The sequence below is a fragment of the Coccinella septempunctata genome, chromosome 6 (genome assembly GCF_907165205.1).
Source record: "Coccinella septempunctata chromosome 6, icCocSept1.1, whole genome shotgun sequence".
Lineage (NCBI taxonomy): Eukaryota > Metazoa > Arthropoda > Insecta > Coleoptera > Coccinellidae > Coccinella > Coccinella septempunctata.
The window spans coordinates 15,418,953-15,440,382 of NC_058194.1; the positions used below are offsets into that span (position 1 = coordinate 15,418,953).

General features: G+C 36.4%; 1 protein-coding gene across 1 annotated transcript; it reads right to left on the reverse strand.

Annotated features, from left to right (window-relative positions):
* Nucleotides 1–1,236: 1,236 nt before the first annotated feature.
* On the reverse strand, nucleotides 1,237–20,167 carry LOC123315596 (phenoloxidase-activating factor 1-like). The gene is made up of 6 exons (XM_044901349.1): nucleotides 19,924–20,167; nucleotides 11,450–11,832; nucleotides 4,776–4,963; nucleotides 3,756–3,955; nucleotides 1,686–1,904; nucleotides 1,237–1,595 (listed from the first exon to the last, which is right to left on the reverse strand). The coding sequence occupies exons 1-6, from the start codon at nucleotides 19,979–19,981 to the stop codon at nucleotides 1,411–1,413; spliced, it is 1,233 nt and encodes a 410-aa protein (XP_044757284.1). The 5' UTR covers nucleotides 19,982–20,167; the 3' UTR covers nucleotides 1,237–1,410.
* Between the last annotated feature and the right edge of the window lie 1,263 nt (nucleotides 20,168–21,430).

Below are 21,430 nucleotides of genomic sequence, written 5' to 3' on the forward strand. Positions count from 1 at the left end.
TCTCGCGGGTTTCGGGATCATGGTCCCTCATCAGTACAGTGCAGTGCTAGATATCTCAGCCGAAGGATGGGACCTGCGAAACCAATGGGTCACTTTGACCCACCACTCGCTCCCACACACAAATTCATGGCTACCAGATTTAGGATTTAACTACCTATCTGCAGTCAACGAATGTACAAAAATTCTTCAAGCGAATGCAGGTGAGAAGGGAGGGTTCACTAGCCTCTTTTCGGCCTCTTGACTCGCCTGCAGTCGATTCTTGTACATTCGTTGACTGGTAGTTTAATCTGGGAGCCATGAAGGAGTGTGTAGGAGTATGCAGTGTAAGTGAGGTTATGTTCCGTCTTTGCGGGAAATGTGGCGCATCGTGATGAGATTTGAAAATATTTATCAAGACGACCAACTGGTTTCGCTTAAGGCCCCATTCTTATCTAGCACTACACTGTACTGATGAGGGACAATGATCCCGAAACCGTTCTACAGGTGTGTTTAGATGATTTCAACTTCTCTGGGATTTCTTAAGCTTGTTCATGAGTAGCATAATTGGAGCGACAATTCTACAGAATTGTAGTTCCCCAATTTGAAAACAATCAATTTAATTAGGTATTCAGGGAACACAGCAAGAAAAACATCTGTAGGAGTTTGGATATACGCCTAAATACTTCGACCGGAACCTTCAGTCAGGGTCATCATATTTTTTATAAGTTTTGCCCATTCGGTGATTTTTTGCCTTATTCTCTCTGACGTATTACAAGATAGAAAAATATTCCGCTATTAAATTCTGTTGAAATATTTCTTCATCGTGACACATATAGAGACAACCCAAAATACAACAAAGTATGTATTGGGAAAGTCAAAACTTAGAGAAAAAAAATATCTTCTAAGGGCTTACCAGAGAAATCGATGAATGGCTGACCTAACCTAACCCTCTTAAATTTTGATCGCGGGCTGTTCAGGGTGTATGTTTATAAAAATTAGAGTATATAGTTATTAGAGACTACTGAGATTGAGAGAGAAAAAATATTTTAAATTTTTTGCTGTTTTAATTAACCCATAAGATAAGTCCAAAAATTCATAGTCATTATCATTCTAAGGGACGGGTGTAAGGAGCGATAGGGGGACGATCTCCCCCTATGTTCAACGAAGTTTCAAAGCGGTGATCTGCGTCAGTCCCAATTTCAATCTAGTTTTTTTTTCAAATATTCAAATTTTACTACATATAAATGGAAAAACAGATTCATAAAAAAATTATATTAAAAGATACATGTAGTATGATCATCTATATACAAATAACAATTCACAGCGAAACACTCGAATTCATTACGACGTCATTATTTAAATACTGTAAGCTTTTCAGTTGACTTGACTGGACAACATATGAAGATGTTCAATGGTCGTCAAATGGGACATTTATTCCTTCACACTTTCTTTGATCCAATCAACGTATTCAGAGACCCTAGTGTAAATTCCAGGCCAACCTTCTCTTCCACAACTTGCCCCAAATGATACTACACCTTCAACATACCATTGAGCACCATCCGTGCTGAAGGTTCTCATTAGAGGTCCCCCGCTGTCTCCACTGCACGAATCTTTGCCTAAAAATATGATAATTATCCAAAATATCTTTAAAATCATCCATATCAACATGGACAAATGCTATGAAATTTTTCGAAAGATCACTTTACCTGCTTGACCACCTGCGCAGATTTGTTTGTCACTCAATGAGACTCCTGCAGATCTGAATTTTGCTAAACACTTATCAGTACTAGCTATTGGGACTTTCAATTTAAGTTTTTTGGCGCTATGGCCACTATTTTCAGTTCTTCCCCATCCGGCTACGTAGAGTTCATCTCCCAAACGCGAACGATCGCTCGATGATGGCAGACAAATTGGTTTTATGAAATCTGCAAGAGAATGTGAACTTTTGTTTCCAGATGTCAACCACTGAGAATTATTCAAATAATAATATTTACACAAATAGAAATAGAATAGAATAGAATAAGTCCATTTACGGCCTTTTGGTATTTCGCCGGACATTACGCACACGATAATGGAAAACCTCTGAATCCTTTATAGCTTATTCATTTGAAACAAAAAAAAGGATATGCTCAGCCTGGAAGAAACTTTTGGCCGCTTGTAATAAGAGAGACTAAAACCTCAAACCCTGATAAAAATACCACAAGTCGACATATAGGACTCTCCATCGCCATAATAGTGGATGTTTGTTAGATGTGTTGCCCTCAACTCTTCAAGGTTGCTCCAGGTAAACAGAGTATGTTCAACAGGTTCATCAGTGATCCTTCACCAGCGGTACAGGGAGCAATGAGGGAGTCGCATTTTGTTTGAATGTTCATTGAGCAGGTGTCAAATCGTTGCACCAGTCACCAGACTTAGCTGTTTTCTCTCAAGGGCCAGGAGTTTTTTGACCTCAGGCTCAGAGAACTTTCTCTCAAAAGAAGCCTCGACTGTCTGAGATCACTACCCTTTCTCCATTCATTGGCAATTTTTTTTGAGCGGCACCCCGCTTAGCAAGTATGTCTGCCTTCTAGTTCCCTTCGGAGATTACAAAGTATAATGAATAACAATGACGAAGAATGATCAGGCCTAAACGGGGAGGCAATGAATAAAATAATAAGGATAAATTCAGATGCATACCACCCGACGATATGAATATCGACAAGTGTTACGATCTGAATTGAACTAGCCAATTTGCCATCGTCAAGGCCTCAAATGGAGTACGCTCCACCGAAGAAAAGCAGATGCTGACCATGGTTTTGGCCTCATTTGGCCTCATCAGAGCAGCATAGCATTTTTTTTTCGTAACACTTGTCGATATTCATATCGTCGGGTGGTATGCATCTGAATTTATCCTTATTATAATGAATAACATTGGAAAACTGGGAATAAATATAAAATAAAGAAGCGATGAATAAACTGGATGGGGTAATGCCAAGAATAAAACCGATCACAGTATACCCATTTAAACGAGACTCAAAAAAACATGAAAGATACAATGTCATATACTCTAGAACAGACATATTATTTTCAACAAATGATTTACTATCCGAGAATGAATATTTGAGTCGTCGATAAAAATAATATTAGCAATAGAGAAGAAACTGCTCTTCAGTGCGTAGCGCTTGGCTGCCAGTCATCGATAAGGCGAATATGAGACCAATGCAATATAAGTTCGGATTAATGAATAAATATAATTTTGGACCTAGCTTCCCCTAATGATTCCTACTGCAGTTGTTAGCGAAATTGAAGTTTATTATGTACAAAAAAAAAACGGCTGAAAACCTCGCAAACTTCTAATATCCAGTTTTCTTGTTGGTCTTCGGAACATTGAGACCTTATCTTATAAATTTAACATTTTCGTTCCGAAAAGGCTAACCCTGGGTTTCATAAAGCTTGATCCGGGAATCAACGCTTGATTGAAGAATAGACGTCATGAGTTGGATGGATTTCAATCGATAATTCAGGCATGATCATTCAGAATATCATTCTCGCATGAAATGATGTTCCTACGTTTATTCAATTATTCTCAATTGCTACTTCCTCAATCTATTCAAAAACGCAAAGGATTCAGTGATTTCGTTTTAGAAATCGAGTGACTGTCAAATCGTTGATCGAACAATCAGAGTCTTATGAAACTCGCTATAAGTCTTTCTCCCAATGACGCTAAGTATTGTGGATTTCGTGAATATCTGAGCACAATGAATCACAATCAATGAAATTTTAAACGGATAACTCACTCGAAAATTCTACATTTTCCTTGAGCCTGACAAGAGCAATGTCATTGTAACGATTCACGTTAGTATCGCTGTATCCGGAATGTGCGAATGCTCTTTCAACTTCTACGTCGACTGGAGGATCGTTGCAAGATTGGAAATTATAAACAGTTTGACAGTCTCGATCTGTTTCGGTATCCCATTCTCCAAGCCTCACACTATATCTGGAAACAAAATGCTAAATGATTATGGATAATTTATTCAGTGCGTTAAAAAGAATCAATTCAGTACACAGAAATTTGGGATCTTCTAATTGAGTCCATATTGATTAAACAGGGTATTTCTGATTATTTTTTGGCCACAATTAAGGGGTCTTTCAAATAAGTTTTATTTGATATCACGAAGTTTATTTTTTATTATTGTTTAATTTCTTATTGTGATATTTAGATAAATGACAAAATAAAACTAACCTGCTTGAGTTTTCGAAGAATTGGACCTAACAAACTGTGATTTTACATGAGGAGTCTGTAAATATAATTTTATTATCCTACCAGTAGCTTTCCCGGAATGAACTATCAATTCTGGATGCTGTCAAGAAGGGATTTAATCGCGCAGTGAATGTGTGTGAAATTGGCCCAGTACTTTTCTATTTTTGTTCTGAATTGTGCTAGGTTTGTGCTACTTTGTGCTGTTGAAATTTTTTTCAATTCCATTCGGTTCTCAAGATATTCCACAAAATGTATGGAATGGGCCAGCCCAGCACTTTTTGAAAAAAATGGGTGTATAAGCCTCGAATAGATTGTGCTATACATGTACTGAGTTGTGCCGATCGAATTTTTGCGAAAGTTTTTCTATTTTCCCAGAAAATCGAAAATGAAGAAAAGAGTTAGCCCAGCACTTTTGTTTTTTGTTCCTAAGAATGAATGAAATAATTTGTGATACATTTGTGGTGACAATTTTTTTAGCCTATAATATGAAAATGAAATAGGGTTAATTGATGGGTGGAAAAGAAAGCTAAGTAAATGAATTATTGCCTGTACTCACAATTTTCCGACAGCTGATAATATTTTTCCAGTCACACAATGAGCCGCGGTTAGAACATATCTTGACGAAATCAATGAACCTCCACAAGAGAATGGTGAATCTCCATTTTTCTTGCGGTATTGCAAAAGAGCCATCCAAGGAAATTCATCCGGTGAAGTTGATTGTCCTCCTAAAATCTTATCGGGGCTCTGAAACAAACAACCAATACTTAGGACAAGGCTCTGATGATCAAGATCTGCACTCAGCCTCCTGCGATTATGAAAATTCTTCACTAACTCTTATCAAAATAAAATATATTGTATATATTTATGAGATTCTTCTTTCAGTCTTCATAGAATTCATATTGGCGAGCGCTAATTCCTTTGTGTTATTTTTGTTTAGATTCATTGATAGTACGGAAAAATACACATGGGTGTGAATTCAATATTGCGTTTCTTATATTTTTAAAAATTTCAAGAAATTAAATTATCACGAAATTTTGTTCCGTGGACGTAGACTCAGACTCCGTACCTACGAAATACTTATTTTCCTAACAAGTGCGGAAACTGGTACTTGCCGGCATGAAACTGGCGGTAATTTTCCCACACCGTTTGTGTCTTGAAATGCGTGCGGGAATCTAGGTTAATTCCTGCACGTAGGTGTTAATCTGAAACATGGGGAAGTTTGTTGATTTTAGTCCGAATCGATCCAGCTGTTTTCGAGTTATTCGATATTTACCATAATTTTGTATCCCTGTTTCGAAATTTTTTGCTCGTCAGGTACGCCGATTTTGAAAACGAATTTCATTGCGGATCATGAAAAAAGAAATGTTCTTTTCGCAAAAAAATCGTGATGATGCCATATACGTTCCGCCATCTGGTGTCAACATTTGTAACTAGAATTAGTAGTCGGTTATTTGTTTACATCGAGAAGGGGAGGAGATTTTTGGCGTTTATTGAATTTGGTATTTTCATGAACTTTTGGAGCGCAGTGCGTCTGGAGATGTGTAGGTTCTATATTTGCTATCGGAATTTTAATTCGTTAAAATTTTCAAAGTTGGTGTTCATCCTAAGTGTCCAGAGGATTTTTTTTCTCGTTGGTACTGCAGAAAACATCAGGTGAGCTTATTTTTCGTATCTTTCTTTCTGATTTTTCTCATGGCGTAGAGAATTTTTGATGAGTCGTTTTGTTTTTATGCATGAGATACATTTTTCTTTTTTGTCTTGAAAAATTTTATTTTCAATTTCTTTGAGTAGCAAAGTAATTATTAATTAGATTTTAAAATGTCTGACCATTCGGACTGCGATTCCGTAATGGAAGAAGACGCGCCAGAAATCGCTAATGTCGTGTCCGAACACGATATTTTGAGAGAGGAGAACGCAAGTTTGAAAGCGAGGGTGAATGAGCTAGATAGATGCGTTTCTAGCTTAGTTGCTGAGATTAAAAATCTCAGGGAGAGGCTCGAGTTGCAGGAGGGAAATAAGGAAAGTCCTTACTCCAAAGCACTCAAAAAGAACATTATTTTGAAAAATGTCCAAGAAGTGACCTTACCGGTTCAAAAACAGAAGATGGAGGTGGTCAAAACCCCTCAAAACAAAATTTCCCCACCCGCCAAAAGAGTGAGAAAGGATAGCTCCTCGTCCAATGAAGACTCGAACAAAAAAAGAATCTTGGAAACCCCAGCCCAAGAGAAAACCACTCCAGTGGAGAGAAAAGAAAAAATCCCCCCAGTTACCCTGAGAGGTACGCCCGAATGGACGTCAATTTCAAACGCCTTGATGCGGAACGGTATTAAATACCAAAGAGCGACGACAGTAAAGGACGGTATAAGAATCGTCCCACAAACCGCCGATGATCATCGAAGGATGACTGAATTCCTCCACAAAATCAACAGAGAGTTTTACACTCTCCAACGAGAGGAGGAAAAGAAAATTTATGCGGTAGTGAGATACCTACCGCTGGATGCAGATATCCCGACGATCCTTGACGACCTCAAGGATCAAGGGATCGTCGATGCTGAGGTCATAAGGATGACCTCAAATATAACAAAAAAGCCGATGCCCTTATTGCTGGTTAAAACCCAGAATAAGGGTATCTTCGAGGTGAGAAGGCTCTACAACATTAACTGTGTTGTTGAACCTAAGAGAAGGACGACCGGGCCCGGACAATGTTATCGCTGTCAGCGATATGGACATGCCCAAAGTAAGTGCACTTTTCCATGGAGGTGCGTGAAATGCTCCGGTAATCACAGCTTCAAGGAGTGTACGCTTACCAGGGAGAACGAGGAGCGAAATGCTTCTTGTGTTCTCTGTGGAGAGCAAGGACATCCAGCCAGCTACAAGGGATGTAGCGAATGGAAATTGGTCACTAAAAAGGCCAAGAGATCGCCAAGATCAAACCAAACCAGTTCGAGGCCAACACAAAATACTCCGAAGCCAGCCCAAAACTCTTCGGAAGTGAAGAAACCCCAGGAAACTGCAACCAAAGCAGTCAAAGAGACGAAGAAACCAGAGAAAAAGACGGAAAAGGCAAAAACCGTCAAAAAAGCCGAAACCAGAAAAGGAATTTCTGGAATCACTGAGGAACTGGATAAGTTCACGAAAAACCTCCTCAGCACGATGATGCAGAATCTGGAGAAAGAGATTGAGAAGAAGATGCAGCAAATTATTAAGAATATTTAATGGCTGATACGACGATAAAGAAAAATCTCATAATCGTCTCTTGGAACGTCGAAGGATTGAGAGCCCGCAGACCAGAATTCGAAGAACTGATTGAAGAGAAGAGACCAGATGTCATAGCTCTCCAAGAAACAAGACTTAACCCCAACGTTCGGATAGCATTTCCCAATTACGATATCTACAGAAATGATAGACCTAACAGCACAGGTGGCGTTGCTATACTGGCTAGAAGGAATATGGCACCATTTCGACCAAATATTCAATGGTCAAGAAGTAGAAGCAATATCGATTATTGTGAATACCAATCGAGGACAAGTGAAGATTATTTCGACTTATAAATCACCGGATAAGGACATGCTGGAAGAGGATCTGAAAATGCTACTAGAAGGTAGACACCCGAAAATCATAATTGGTGATCTTAACTGCAAATCGCAGGAATGGAACAGTAGGGTGGAAAATACCAACGGGGGAAGACTGAAGATTTATGCTGAAAAACTTAATGCAGTTGTGATAGGACCTGATATACCGACCTACATACCAAGAGTAAATGGACTACCCGATGTACTGGACATTGTCGTAATGAAAGACATCACTGAAGAAATCAGCATTGATACAATAGAAGACGGAACTTCAGACCACAATCCCATAGAATTCATAGTGGGACATGGCCCAAGAAACGAAGAAGAGACACAAACCAAGGATCGCACAGACTGGGAGAAATATAAGAATTTACTTCAGGAGAAAATCGGGGAAATTCCCCAAATAAACACCCGGGATGAATTAGATGAAGCAGTTGAAAAATTGGAAAATCAAATAAAAGAAGCCTATGAAGAAAGCACCAAGAGAATAAGGAAATCAATTCCGAAACATTCACATGGAGATACGCCAAGGGATATGAAGGAACTTATAAAAAAGAACAGAAGACTCAGGAAAATCTACAGAACAACAAAAAGAGAAGAAGACAAGAAGAAACTGAATAAGCATAGTCAGATATTGAAAAACGCTTTAACAGAACTGCGTAATAACAGATGGCACCAGAGATTAAGGCAACTGAATACAATAGATCACTCGGCTTGGAAAATGCAAAAACGCTTACGACGAGAACAGACAGTTATACCTCCACTGCATGGAGCAAACGGAATGGTATATACGAGACTTGAAAAAGCCGGAGCACTTGCCGACTCGATTGAGAGAGAAGCCAGAATAAATTACAGAAATGATGATGACAATGAAGATCTAGAAGAAGAAGTGGAGGCAAACGAAGAACTGATGATGGAACCACCGGAAACCGAAATCATTCCAAAACCGGCTTCACCAACAGAAATCAAAGAGATAATAATGAAACTGAAAAACCGGAAAGCACCAGGAGAAGATAGGATAACGAATTATATGTTGAAGAAATTGCCTAGAAAAGGAATAACAGCCTTGACGAATATAACAAACGGAGTGATGAGGACCGAATACTACCCAAAGAGATGGAAAACTGCAGAAATGATAGTTTTTAACAAGCCTGGAAAGGAACGGAAATTTCCTCAAAATTATAGACCAATCAGCCTACTATCAGCACTAGGAAAAGTCGTCGAGAGGGTTATCGCCAAAAGGCTGAATGAGGAAACAGAAATGTTGAAGATAATTCCACCCGAACAATTTGGATTTCGACGAGAACACTCGACTGAACTCCAATTACTACGGCTCATAGAATACGTCACCGAAGGAATGCAGACCAAACAGGCCACAGGATTAGTTCTGATGGATATCGAGAGAGCTTTTGATAGAGTATGGCACGAAGGCCTAATCTACAAGATGAAAAAAGCAGGATATTCGACCAAGCTATGCAAGATTATAAGGAACTATCTGAGGAATAGAAACTTTTATGTGAAGATAGATGGAGCAACCTCTCAAACCAGACAATTGGAAGCGGGAGTGCCTCAAGGATCGTTACTTGGACCTCTGCTTTACGTAATATACGTTTATGATATCCCGAAGAATGCTAGAAATATGCTCACCTTGTACGCAGATGACACAGAAATAGCGTTCAGACATCGACGCCCAGAGATCATACACCGGAGACTGCAGGAAGCCATAGATGAATTACTCAAATGGTGCATCAAATGGAAAATCCAAATCAATGGAAGAAAGACTCAAGCAATATTACTGCAAAAGAGAAGATTGAGGATGGAAGAAAACCTTGAAGTTGATGGAGAAGAGTTTGAATGGAAAAATGAAGCAACATACCTAGGAGTGACGCTTGACAGAGGACTTACATGGAAAAACCACATCAAATGTGCTGTTGATAAAACAAAAGCCGCAATGAGTAAACTTTATCCACTCATAGGCAGAAGAAGTCATATGAATAAGAACATCAAGTTGACGATGATTAAAACTATTGCGCGACCACAACTCACATAGGTATGGATAGGCGGCATGGGGCTTCGCAGCCAAGACCCACAACAAGAGAATACAGGCCACCGAGAATAAACTCCTTAGAATGGCGATGGACGTACCCTGGTTTGTTAGGAACAAACAAATCTACAAGGACTTGGAATGGGAACCAGTTACAGAATTTATGAAGAGAAAGGCGGAAAGGATATTCGACAAAGCCAAACAACATCCAAATGAGGAACTACGAAGATTAGTCGACTACGATCCAACGGAAGAAGCTAGAAAGTCAAGAACCTACCACCGAAGAACGAGAGATCAGTTAAGGATTTAAATGTAACCAAAGAAGAGCTTAACCTATAAAAGCTATAGGCAGCATACAACTATCAACACGACTATGATCGTGTGAGAGTCCAGAAACCATAAGAGTCAACTGGTTAATAGGCAAAATGCCCGGAACCTATGAAGAAGCAGTTAAGGGTTTTTAGTGGGTCTCGAGCTCAGAAAGTGAGAATCCCCACAATGTTCCCCCTCAGCAGAGGGTGTGTTCGTCTGTTTGCAGATTTTCCCCCTGCTACACCAAAAAAAAAAAAAAAGGAGATGAATTACTCAAATGGTGCATCAAATGGAAAATACAAATCAATGGAAGAAAGACTCAAGCAATATTACTGCAAAAGAGAAGATTGAGGATGGAAGAAAACCTTGAAGTTGATGGAGAAGAGGTTGAATGGAAAAATGAAGCAACACACCTAGGAGTGACGCTTGACAGAGGACTTACATGGAGAAACCACATCAAATGTGCAGTTGATAAAACAAAAGCCGCAATGAGTAAACTTTATCCACTCGTAGGCAGAAGAAGTCATATGAATAAGAACATCAAGTTGACGATGATTAAAACAATTGCGCGACCACAACTCACATATGGATCGGCGGCATGGGGCTTCGCAGCCAAGACCCACATCAAGAAAATACAGGCCACTGAGAATAAACTCCTTAGAATGGCGATGGACGTACCCTGGTTTGTTAGGAACAAACAAATCTACAAGGACTTGGAATGGGAACCAGTTACAGAATTTATGAAGAGAAAGGCGGAAAGGATATTCGACAAAGCCAAACAACATACAAATGAGGAACTACGAAGATTAGTCGACTACGATCCAACGGAAGAAGCTAGAAGGTCAAGAACCTACCACCGAAGACCCAGAGATCAGTTAAGTATTTAAATGTAACCAAAGAAGAGCTTAACCTATAAAAGCTATAGGCAGCATACAAATATCAACACGACTATGATCGTGTGAGAGTCCAGAAACCATAAGAGTCAACTGGTTAATAGGCAAAATGCCCGGAACCTATGAAGAAGCAGTTAAGGGTTTTTAGTGGGTCTCGAGCTCGGAGAGTGAGAATTCCCACACTGTTCCCCCTCAGGAGAGGGTGTGTTCGTCTGTTTGCAGATTTTCCCCCTGCTACAAAAAAAAAAAAAAAAAAAGTGCTTCTGGCACCGACACATATTAAAGAATATACAAGAAAGCTCGAACAAATTCTGACCTTGTTTTTCATGATTGAGCATCAATTCAATTCGAAACAAATCTTTTCCTCACAACAATATTCCTGAGTGTCTTTGATGAAAAAAGTACTTACTTGCCTGCCACAAACTGTTCTGTTCGGTAGTAAGTCCCTATTTCTTCCATTATTATTTTTCTGATTGGTATTGTATTGATCTCTATTCCTGTTGTTGTTGTTGTTGTTATTCACTCTATAATCGTCATCACCGTTTCCATAGTTGATTTTGTCCACATCTTCATCACTTCCACGGTCCTCTCCCCAAGTGTTTGTCGTTTGTTTTTGAAAGTTGTCGTATCTACCACAGCACACCAGAGGATTCGACGAGTACCCGCACTGAGACTCTCTCAAAAATCGTATTTGTTCTGGATCTTTACTTCTAACCACGTTCAGTAAAATCTGGCATGAATAAACGGATATACATCTTCCACTATCTCCATTTGGTGTTGTACATCGATTTTCTGGAAAAAAAATTTCTTGAATATATTGACAGATATATTGCTTGTCGACTTTATAATCGGATTAACACATTTCGAACTCGGAATTTTGATTTTCTGACTTCAAATTCCGAAATCAAACTCGGAGTTTTAGTTGGTAGTTTCAATTTTATTCAGGAAGAAAACTATCATTTGCAATTTCTTGATCATCCTCTGCTCTGCATTCTTCTTATTCTCATTTCTGAGTTAAGAGTAGGAATTTCCGGGTTTGAAAATTCCCTCAAAGTGTTTTCGTGAATAGAAGACTGAAGGAGGATGTTTTATTGCAAAAAAACGAATGGTTATTTTCTATCTGAATAAAATAGGAATCACCAATTAAAAATCCTGTTCATGGTCATGCTACTGGATCCGTTAGAAAGGTAATTTTATGCCATTGATGAATAAACACGAATCACACGTTTTATAGTCGTAGACCAACAGGGTACCTGTTCGAATGAATCAGTAGCAAGAGATATTTTATTCAAAGGACAATGGGTATAAAATTTAGTTAATTCTGTCAATCAAGCTGAAGACGTTTCTTTGAACTAAGATGTCTAAAAACATGGTGTATGCACTGATTAGATTTTGTTTTTCCCATTTTGAGAATATGGGATAAGTTTCCCTTTTCCCACTATAGGTAACGCTTTTCAGAAATCGACAGCTTATGGTCGATTGATATTTGAAAATAATTTGAATATATTCCTACGACTTGCGAATGTACTGTAGGGGAGAGTTCCCTTGAAACGGACAATTTAATTATTTTTGGTGTAAAATATTATTTCAAAGGAAAAAACTTCAAATTTTACCGTCATAATATGAGCGTAAGATCTGTGGATTCACTATCTCAGGAAAAACTAGAAAAAAAAAAGCTAGTCATTCGAAAAAATAAGTCTTAGTTTATTATAGAAAATGTCCATTTCATGGGATGTTTCCCTTGTTATGGACAGTTATTCCCATGAAGTGGACAATGGTACAAAAACATGAAAACAGGTAAAATAAAAGAGAATAAAATTCAAAAACACTTTTTGCAGAAAAAATTTAAATTTCCAATAATACCACAAGATTTGTGGGACCACTGGTTACACAAATGGCACTGAATAAATTCTTCTTTACTAAGTCGATATTCACCACCACAAGCTACGCATCTAGAATTATCTTCTTCGGAATCTTTCTTTTCTTCGACAATGGAAGGATCAAGTTCTTGTTCTATTTGATTAAAACTTTCTTTGAGATCCCGTGGAGGTGTCTCTGTAATGATTGAACATTTTCCTTTTTTTCGGCCACGAGTTCTACATTGTTTTCTCAAAGGTGCTGAAGGATATGGTCTTAATATTTCTGGGGGTACTATTCGTAACTCTTCTCTTCCTTCCTTCGTTCTCTTCACAGTGCCGATGCCGCTTGTAGAAGGACGATTTGGATCAGCAGAAGTAGATGGCTGATCTAAAATATTGTCGTTCTCTGTTAGGTTGCCTTTCGATTGTGAGATGGCTGGGATTTCCCGATTTATTATTGATGTGGGATCAGGTCTCTCAGTTATATTTGAAGGGAGATAATCTTCGTCAGTAAAGATGTTCGCATTGAATGGAAAGATTTTGATTTATTACAGCCCCCATTGCATCTTGAATCTCTTCATCAGACTTTCTAACTCGCTTAGTCTTTATGGACAGCAACTTTCAAAAAGAAAAAATTTGACATTTCACATCTCCTTTGAATCGGACACATTGCAGCTCATGAACTGGACGTCCGTTTCCTGGGCGTCGGAATGTCCGATTCATGGAATACGTGGTTTTTGAAATAAATTCAAAATATAATTTCTACCAATCGTAATATCAAGGATTTAACATACCTGTCTGATAAGGGATAATCACTTGATGTTTTTATAAATAAATCGGCAACTAATCGTCACTAGAAACGTAGCTATTCACTTCGCAAATTCACGTAAATATTTACTCTAACGGCAACGGATTTTTCAATGCATGTCTCCGCAACAAGGCTCGAGCCACAGATTCAACCATTTTCCAAGAGATGTCGATCGATGTTGAGAAAATGGGATTTACGTAAAAGATGCTAAATTACTAACGGGTGTAGTAGAAAACTGTAGCGTCCGATTCATGGGCTGTCCAATTCAAAGGAACTCTCCCCTACATATTTATAAGCGATTGTTGGTGTGTGAAAATCTATTAGTTTCGAGAGATAGTGCAAAATATTCAAGAAACTGTATTGGAAATACGAATGTGAATTGGGAGCATGTATTAAGCAATACATAAATCTATTTGAGTCCGTTCTTCGAATATTCTTCATGCATGAGTATAGTAAAAACTCAGTTTCCGTCATTTAATTGAATTGTTAATCATATTGAATTACCCTCCTCGTGAATACAATTCGTCGACAGAAATTATTTTGAAGAAAAGAAGTAGGTACTCCTTGGATAGTCTTGAAATACAAATATTCGTTAACAGCTGACAGAATGGTCCAGTTTATTTTTTTTTTATTGATCGAAATCACAGATTACTGTAATCCGTGATCGATATCAACGGAGAATAAAATAAATCGAGAGAGTATCATTGGACTTTCTTTGATAGAAGAAGGATAGAAAGAAGCAAATAACATGGTGGCGCCGCCAGGAAACTAGTCTCTGATTCTCGATTTGGTCCAATAGATATCATAGTATTCAAAAACTGACGAGTGCTTACACCATATTTTCATACATCTTACTTTGAACCAATCAAAAGCTTCGATTTGGCAATGTCACAATCACAAATACCATTCAATAAAAAATGACTTTGGTACTAATTCATTGAGCAGAATTGGAAAATGAACTATCAATATGAAAGTATTTTTCATGGGCTATCCAAAAATGCAGTCGAGAAAATATACCTGAACATAAAATATCAATGAAAATATTTTTTCTATAAAAAAACAAATGCTGCAGATTTATCTGGTTTTCAGAAATGAACGAAACAGAGAAAATTTTTTTGCTCTAAAGTTATGCTAAATTTCGAAAACGAATTTCATTACAGATCATGAAGGAGAAAATGACACATACAGTACGCTACCTGGTGTCAATTTTTGTAACTAGAGCTATTACTTGTTTGTTTCTTTTTTTGATTCGAATATACAGATATAGATAGAGTTTCGAATTTATTTCAGGCTATTTAGTTCAAAATAATGCTGAGAAAATTCAGAAAAATTCCGTATATCCATATTTTTTATAGTTCCAATGAAAAAATTTTAAAATTTGACATCGCATCTTTATCGCATCATAATCAAAATAAATCAATTTTTTGAATTTCGATTAACAATTTCCTCAGGGCGCTTTGGGAGAGAATTGCTTGTAAAAAATATGAAACTGCATTACATTTATATATTCGAATTGACTGCGCATTCAACTAATAAGAGACAAATGTTTCTGAGTGGATTCTTCAACAGAAATTTTGTCGGAAGCTGAAAAGGAGAAATTTCATGGGGATTTTTTCTTTCTCATAAATTTTTTTTCAATTTGCAGAACCATTTCTTTTAAAGCTTTTACAGTAGTAACTCAAAAGCTGATTGCCCGAGCTCTGCTTTGAAACAACAGTTTCTTGCGGGAAAGTATCTCTTTCGCACTTCTTCATGAAATATGATGTTCATCAGAAAATCACTGCATTATTTATCTGGAAGAAAAATTCCTTATGGTTTAGCCATGAGCCATTATAAGTATAACTAATGTTATCTCAAAATCGTTCGACCATAATTCGTCCAAACATCAAGCAATCCATGGAAGGTATTATAGAAGGAATAAGTAACAAAATTAGAAATCGACGAACTTGCGATTAATAAAGCAATTTAAATATTCAGTAAAAATATGCTCTGCCAAGAAAATGAATATTGGTAATTGAAAACGAAACAGCGGCTTCATAGGAAGAATTTTATTATAGAATTTATATAATTCGGCTGAACCGAATTATATGAAAAGATCGACTATTTATTCCAGGGGGACAACTACTAAGATCAAATTCAAGACCTAATCGCTTTCACCCTTAGTATGTGATACCTCATTTAAAAGGCCCTTCTATTCTATTCAAAATTGGTTGAACATGCGGTTTGAATTGATCAAATCTTCACCTTTTATATGGTTTCGGCGATAAGCGTTAACTATCCTACTCCAAACATGAAAATATTGTTGTTTGTGTCCCTAATTAACAATTAAGTTCAAAATAGTTTATTCATTGCGAGGAAGAATTGCAACAATTTCTTATTTTTCAACAATAACCAGTCCGGGAACCGAACAGTAGATTGAAAGTGTAGAATAAATTTGTGAAATATCGATTGATTTAAGCAGCATACAGATTATTGGGAGAACCCAACTTTTTTTAAAATTTAAATATGAATTTTTCGAAATGTATTGAAGGAGCTACATAATGGCTGTTTCGTTTTCAATGGCCACTCTCTAAATGAGTAGGTATGATTTGTATTTGTCGAATGACAAATGGAAGAATTGTGTACTCTTAATAAAGATCATTCACCTTTGGTATACCAACGTTGAAAATCGAAGTGGATTTCTGGTTTCGATGCTCACCTTGAGACTCGGAATATCTAAAAATCCTACAATAATAAGATGTTTGACCCACACAATTGTGATAACCCCTTTTCAATGTCGTTGATAATGAACACATCAAACGAGCTAGCCGGAAACGTCATTTACAAAACAAGCATAACATGAAGATACAAATTGTTGAAAAGTGAAATTTTTCCAGTTATGATTGTGCTCTCACAATAAGGATAGACCTTTAATCGGTGATTCACCGAAACACACGAAAGCTGATAGGTACGGAAATGAAGAAAAATAGACCGATTCCCTCTTTCCTATATACAGGGTGATTTATGACTATCTATAATCTATCACCAGGAAGTCTTAAGTAACTAAAAGTACAAATGCACATATTCCTGAGAATGCTTTTTACGAGAGTTATTATCATTTCCTGAAACCCATACTTGCATAAGGCTCATTATTTGATTTATTACCAGATAAATCTAAGAAGAATGTATTATATTCACTCAAATCAAATCACAAAAATTTATATTTCAAGCTATTTTATAGGAATTGAATACAGGGTGTTTTCTAATTGAATGTCAATATTTATGGGGTTGATTTTTGGGCCCATTTTAAGAAAAAAACTTTATATGAACATATGTCCTAAACGTCTTATCTTTTGAGATACAGGGTGGTAAAGTTTTCAAAAATGAATAATTTATTATCAATATCTACAATACCATTTTTTGATGTACCACCTTTTTCTTAACTTCCACCAGTGGCGTTCGTACGTAATTTGACCTACCTATTTTGGCAGACATTGATGGTGTGTCACAGATTTTTAATGAAATAAAAATTATTTTTGAAGTTCCCAATCATTTATTACCAAAATTGATCACTTGACTTTTTTTAATCCGATCCACGATTTCCGCTTAAAAAAATAAAAACCGTTTCTCTGCATGATCATAGCAATAAATACATATGATAATATCACTATGTAGAGACATACGTAAATTTAATTTTTTAGGTGAAACCTGTGAGTCGGACAAAAAAAATTCAAGAGATCAAATTTGTTCATGTCAGTGGCATGCCACTAACTGTCTAAATAATACCACCCTGTATCTCAAAAGGTAAGACGTTTAGGACATATGTTCATATAAAGTTTTCTTTTTAAAATGGGCCCAAAAATCACCCCCGTAAATATTGACATTCAATTAGGAAACACCCTGTATATTTGAATATATCCTTGTCTTGGAGCCCTATACTTTAGAAGAATATCTTTCCTAGTTTTTGCTTTAATTAATTTCTCCTTTTAGACACTATTCTTTTCATTTTTCATAGATTTGTGAAGATGAAAGGGAATAAAGATAATAATTATTCATATATTATTTATTTATTTACTGCAACATGCACAACCTACTCACTTGGCTAAGTACTAGCAATAACTTCGTGTAATATAATATTATATTGAGCTTGGACAGACTAGTTGTCAAGAGTTGAGAACTCATTTGTCCTTGAATAAATAAATCATTTTTCTTTCGAAAACATCCAGTTTTTACCAGGGAACTTCATCAACCTTACCTATTTCAAGAATGCCATATGACAACAATTCTACTTCTTCTTCTTCAGTTGTCTGGCTTTGATTTGATATAGTTCGTACAGACAAGATATTTATGAATTTCTTAGTGATTTGCAAAATAATGTGATACTATCTTCGCGAGTCTTATGTTTTTTTAATTCGATAAATCAATCCATCATAGTACCACTTATATTAGGTTAGGAATTATAGACTGGTGATTTTGGACATCGATACCGTCTTGAAAATTTTTTATTTCGAGATCCTTTCCAATCTTTACATTTCCTACCACCTAAATCAGATTAAATCAATCACTATGCTCATAAGTTTCGTTTGCTGCGTATTCAGAAACTCATAAAACCCCACCGTGTATTCATAGCTTCATGAGCTGTTGACTTCCTGACAACAATTCATATTTTTCCGGCATAAATAAGCTTACATACCTACCTCCTAACCCTGCGATGCCCTTGTGATCAGATCTTTTTCTTGTGCACATAAATTGTGTAATATTTATGAAATATGAGCCCATGATTTAATCGAATTTCAGAAAATTATCTCGATTACAAACTATCACAAGCAGTTCCACGGCTTCTTCAACTATAGGTTGTGTATAAATAATTGTAATATTACATCAAATTTGAAATTCCATTATACAAGTGGAAAATGATCAGAATTATCCTCAAAAAGACGAGAATCAAAGAAGTCGATATTCAGAACTTTGATTTTCCGAAGTCTAACCATTTGAATATAAATTTTTCCAATTATACGCTAGAGTCCATTCAAAGTGGAAAAAATTGTCCTTCAAGTTATTTCATGTCACTTGACGTCATTATATTACCATGATTACCATATGTGGTGCCAACTTTTATTAGGGTTTATTTTTGAGGAAACGTAATTTTACATGGTGTAAATGATTACCTAATTGCAGTTTCGAAAAAACTTAAGGGGTGATTCCTTATCAAAAAATAGTGTGGCTCTTTTATATAATTTTTATATATAGAATGTAAGCATGATATCCACCTACTGGGTAAATTTGAGTACTAAGATGATTTTAACTCCTATGACACACGCTACAGAACTGTTGACCATTTTTTTTCTCAAAAAGCGATCGTTTTGGCAAGAAATTACAAGAGAGTTTGTTTTTCCTTTGTTCACAATGAAGCAGCTATCAAAAATCAATCAATGTGTTAAAGTGAATAAGGAAGCTAATTGCGATATTGAAATTATTCTTTAAGACTCTACACAGTGCTCAAATTGCTTGAGTTTGGATTTTTCTTCAACTTCCAGTCTTCCAGTTTTTCCAGTCCCGAAGCACTTGAAATAACGTAAAAACCACGGACTAAATTTCTTCCAATCCCTCGGAGATTTTTTTCGCTTCGGGATTTAGTGCCATTTTAGTCTCTAGGTTATTATGATTAATAATTTTTCACTCGTGTGAATACTTTTTAAGTCTTTTTGGAAATAATTTTATTTTAGAATAATTTTCTTATCCTTCCTCGTCATGTGACTGACGAAATGTTTGTTGGTGATATGGTTATATTCGATGAAACACTAATTACTACCGTTATTATTATTTAATCTCAGTTTCTCACTTGTCGTCAGTTCGAAATATCATTCAAATTCTATTTGAGTTGATGAGCATATTGATAAGATTTTTATTGCTTTTTTGATATTACTTGGATACTTGAAAACCTTTCTCTTCATAAATTGATTCAACCATAATCATCAGTGACATCGAATCAACCGCAATTAAAATATCGTTTCAAGAGTTCTCGCAATTATTCTTGTAAAACTGACCTAACCAGAATAAAAAGCTATTGAATAGGTGTCATGATTTCAACCTTCAAAACAATCGTCATACCAGTGCGTCGATTTTGTTTAGAAGATGAAGACCATTATACGTTATCCAAATATTTATTCTCCGGGGATTATATTATAAGGAACAATTGAAATTTCAAGATGAAATCGAATTCGGCAAAAGACTTACGTGCTTGAGTATAGATGAAGAAGGTAAACAAGCACAGTATTTCAACTGAGAACCACATATTCACCAACAACCGGCTTCACGTTTCCTACTGAACTGCCTTGTGGAATTTCAGGTTCATTATTTTTATTGGATCACCCAAGCTGATGATTCGATTAGGATAGAAATGTTTACGTACGCTACCGATATCTAACACATGCAAATGAGTAAACAATTTTAAGAAAACAAGAATGCGGAGGGATCTGATCCAGTAGTTGAAACCCTAGGGAAAACCTTACGCTTCTGAGAAATACTTTCTGCAACATAGGCGTGCAAGAACTGCGGTCGCATCCTTATCATAAGTAGGTAATCATTTCGTGTTCTCTTCGATTTGGAAATATATTTCGTTCCAGGAAAAAAGTTATTTCTATGAAAAAACTTCTTAACTGTTATTATGACCAGATTCAGTAGGGATATTTGAAGTCCCCTGACCAAAATATGGCAAAATGACAAATTGAATAATTATAATACTGAAAACAAGTTGGAATCAACCCACGAAGAACAAATGATCTTGGAATATTAACTAGCCCATAAAGCTCCGACATAAGATGCACTATAGTTTGTTTGCTATACAGGGTGTTCCAAATTAAGTTGGCACCATTGCCAACTCCGTTATTATTGATGCTACGAATTCGGTTGAGTGAGCAAACTAGTAGCATTTTTAATGGCCTTCCCGATGCCGAAAACAAAACAAAATTAACAGTCGCGTTTTCAAAATATTTCAAAGAATGATATTTTTTCGAGTAGAACTTCCTATATTTTGTCATGCATTTCGATTCGTGATAACATTCTCAACAACAAAGCTCATATCACCTTATTTCCTGAATTTGAAAATGAGCGAATTATGTGGAAATATTTATTTCATTCACTAGTACAAAAAATTTATATGTTTTGGTGGATATTTTACATATTCTAGCCTCATATTTTATTCTGTTTCAGAATATATAATATACCTACGACGTGTTTTCAACTGTTCTTTCAATAAAACAACTCAAAAACTAGTTCGGTCAAGTTGGCAGGTCATTTTCATTGATAATATGATGCCTCTTGATGCTTCTATATTGTGTCAGGTTCAACGTCTCAACACAGAGGCTTTGCCTTCAGTGGATTTCCTTAGGTTTATTATTCAGATATAAATATTGTAACAATCATGTAAATTTCAAAGAATAAAACTCATTATTATTACCAATATGAGATAGGTACAACGAAGACCACTTTTATTCCGGATATTCAAAGGTATGAGAAATTTTCCAAAATGGAATGCATCACTTTCATTAAATTTCGTAAACCTGAATTCAAATGAATATGTTCCAAAGTCTTTTCAACTACATAGTAGATAATATTTCAATTCCCCAATTTTTGTTCATAACTGAAAATCTAGAAATGATAGGGAGGTTCTGTTTTCAGATTTGGATTAACCAGGGAAAGAGATCTCGAAAATGTATCATCCGTTTTCTTCTAGCTGTTATAA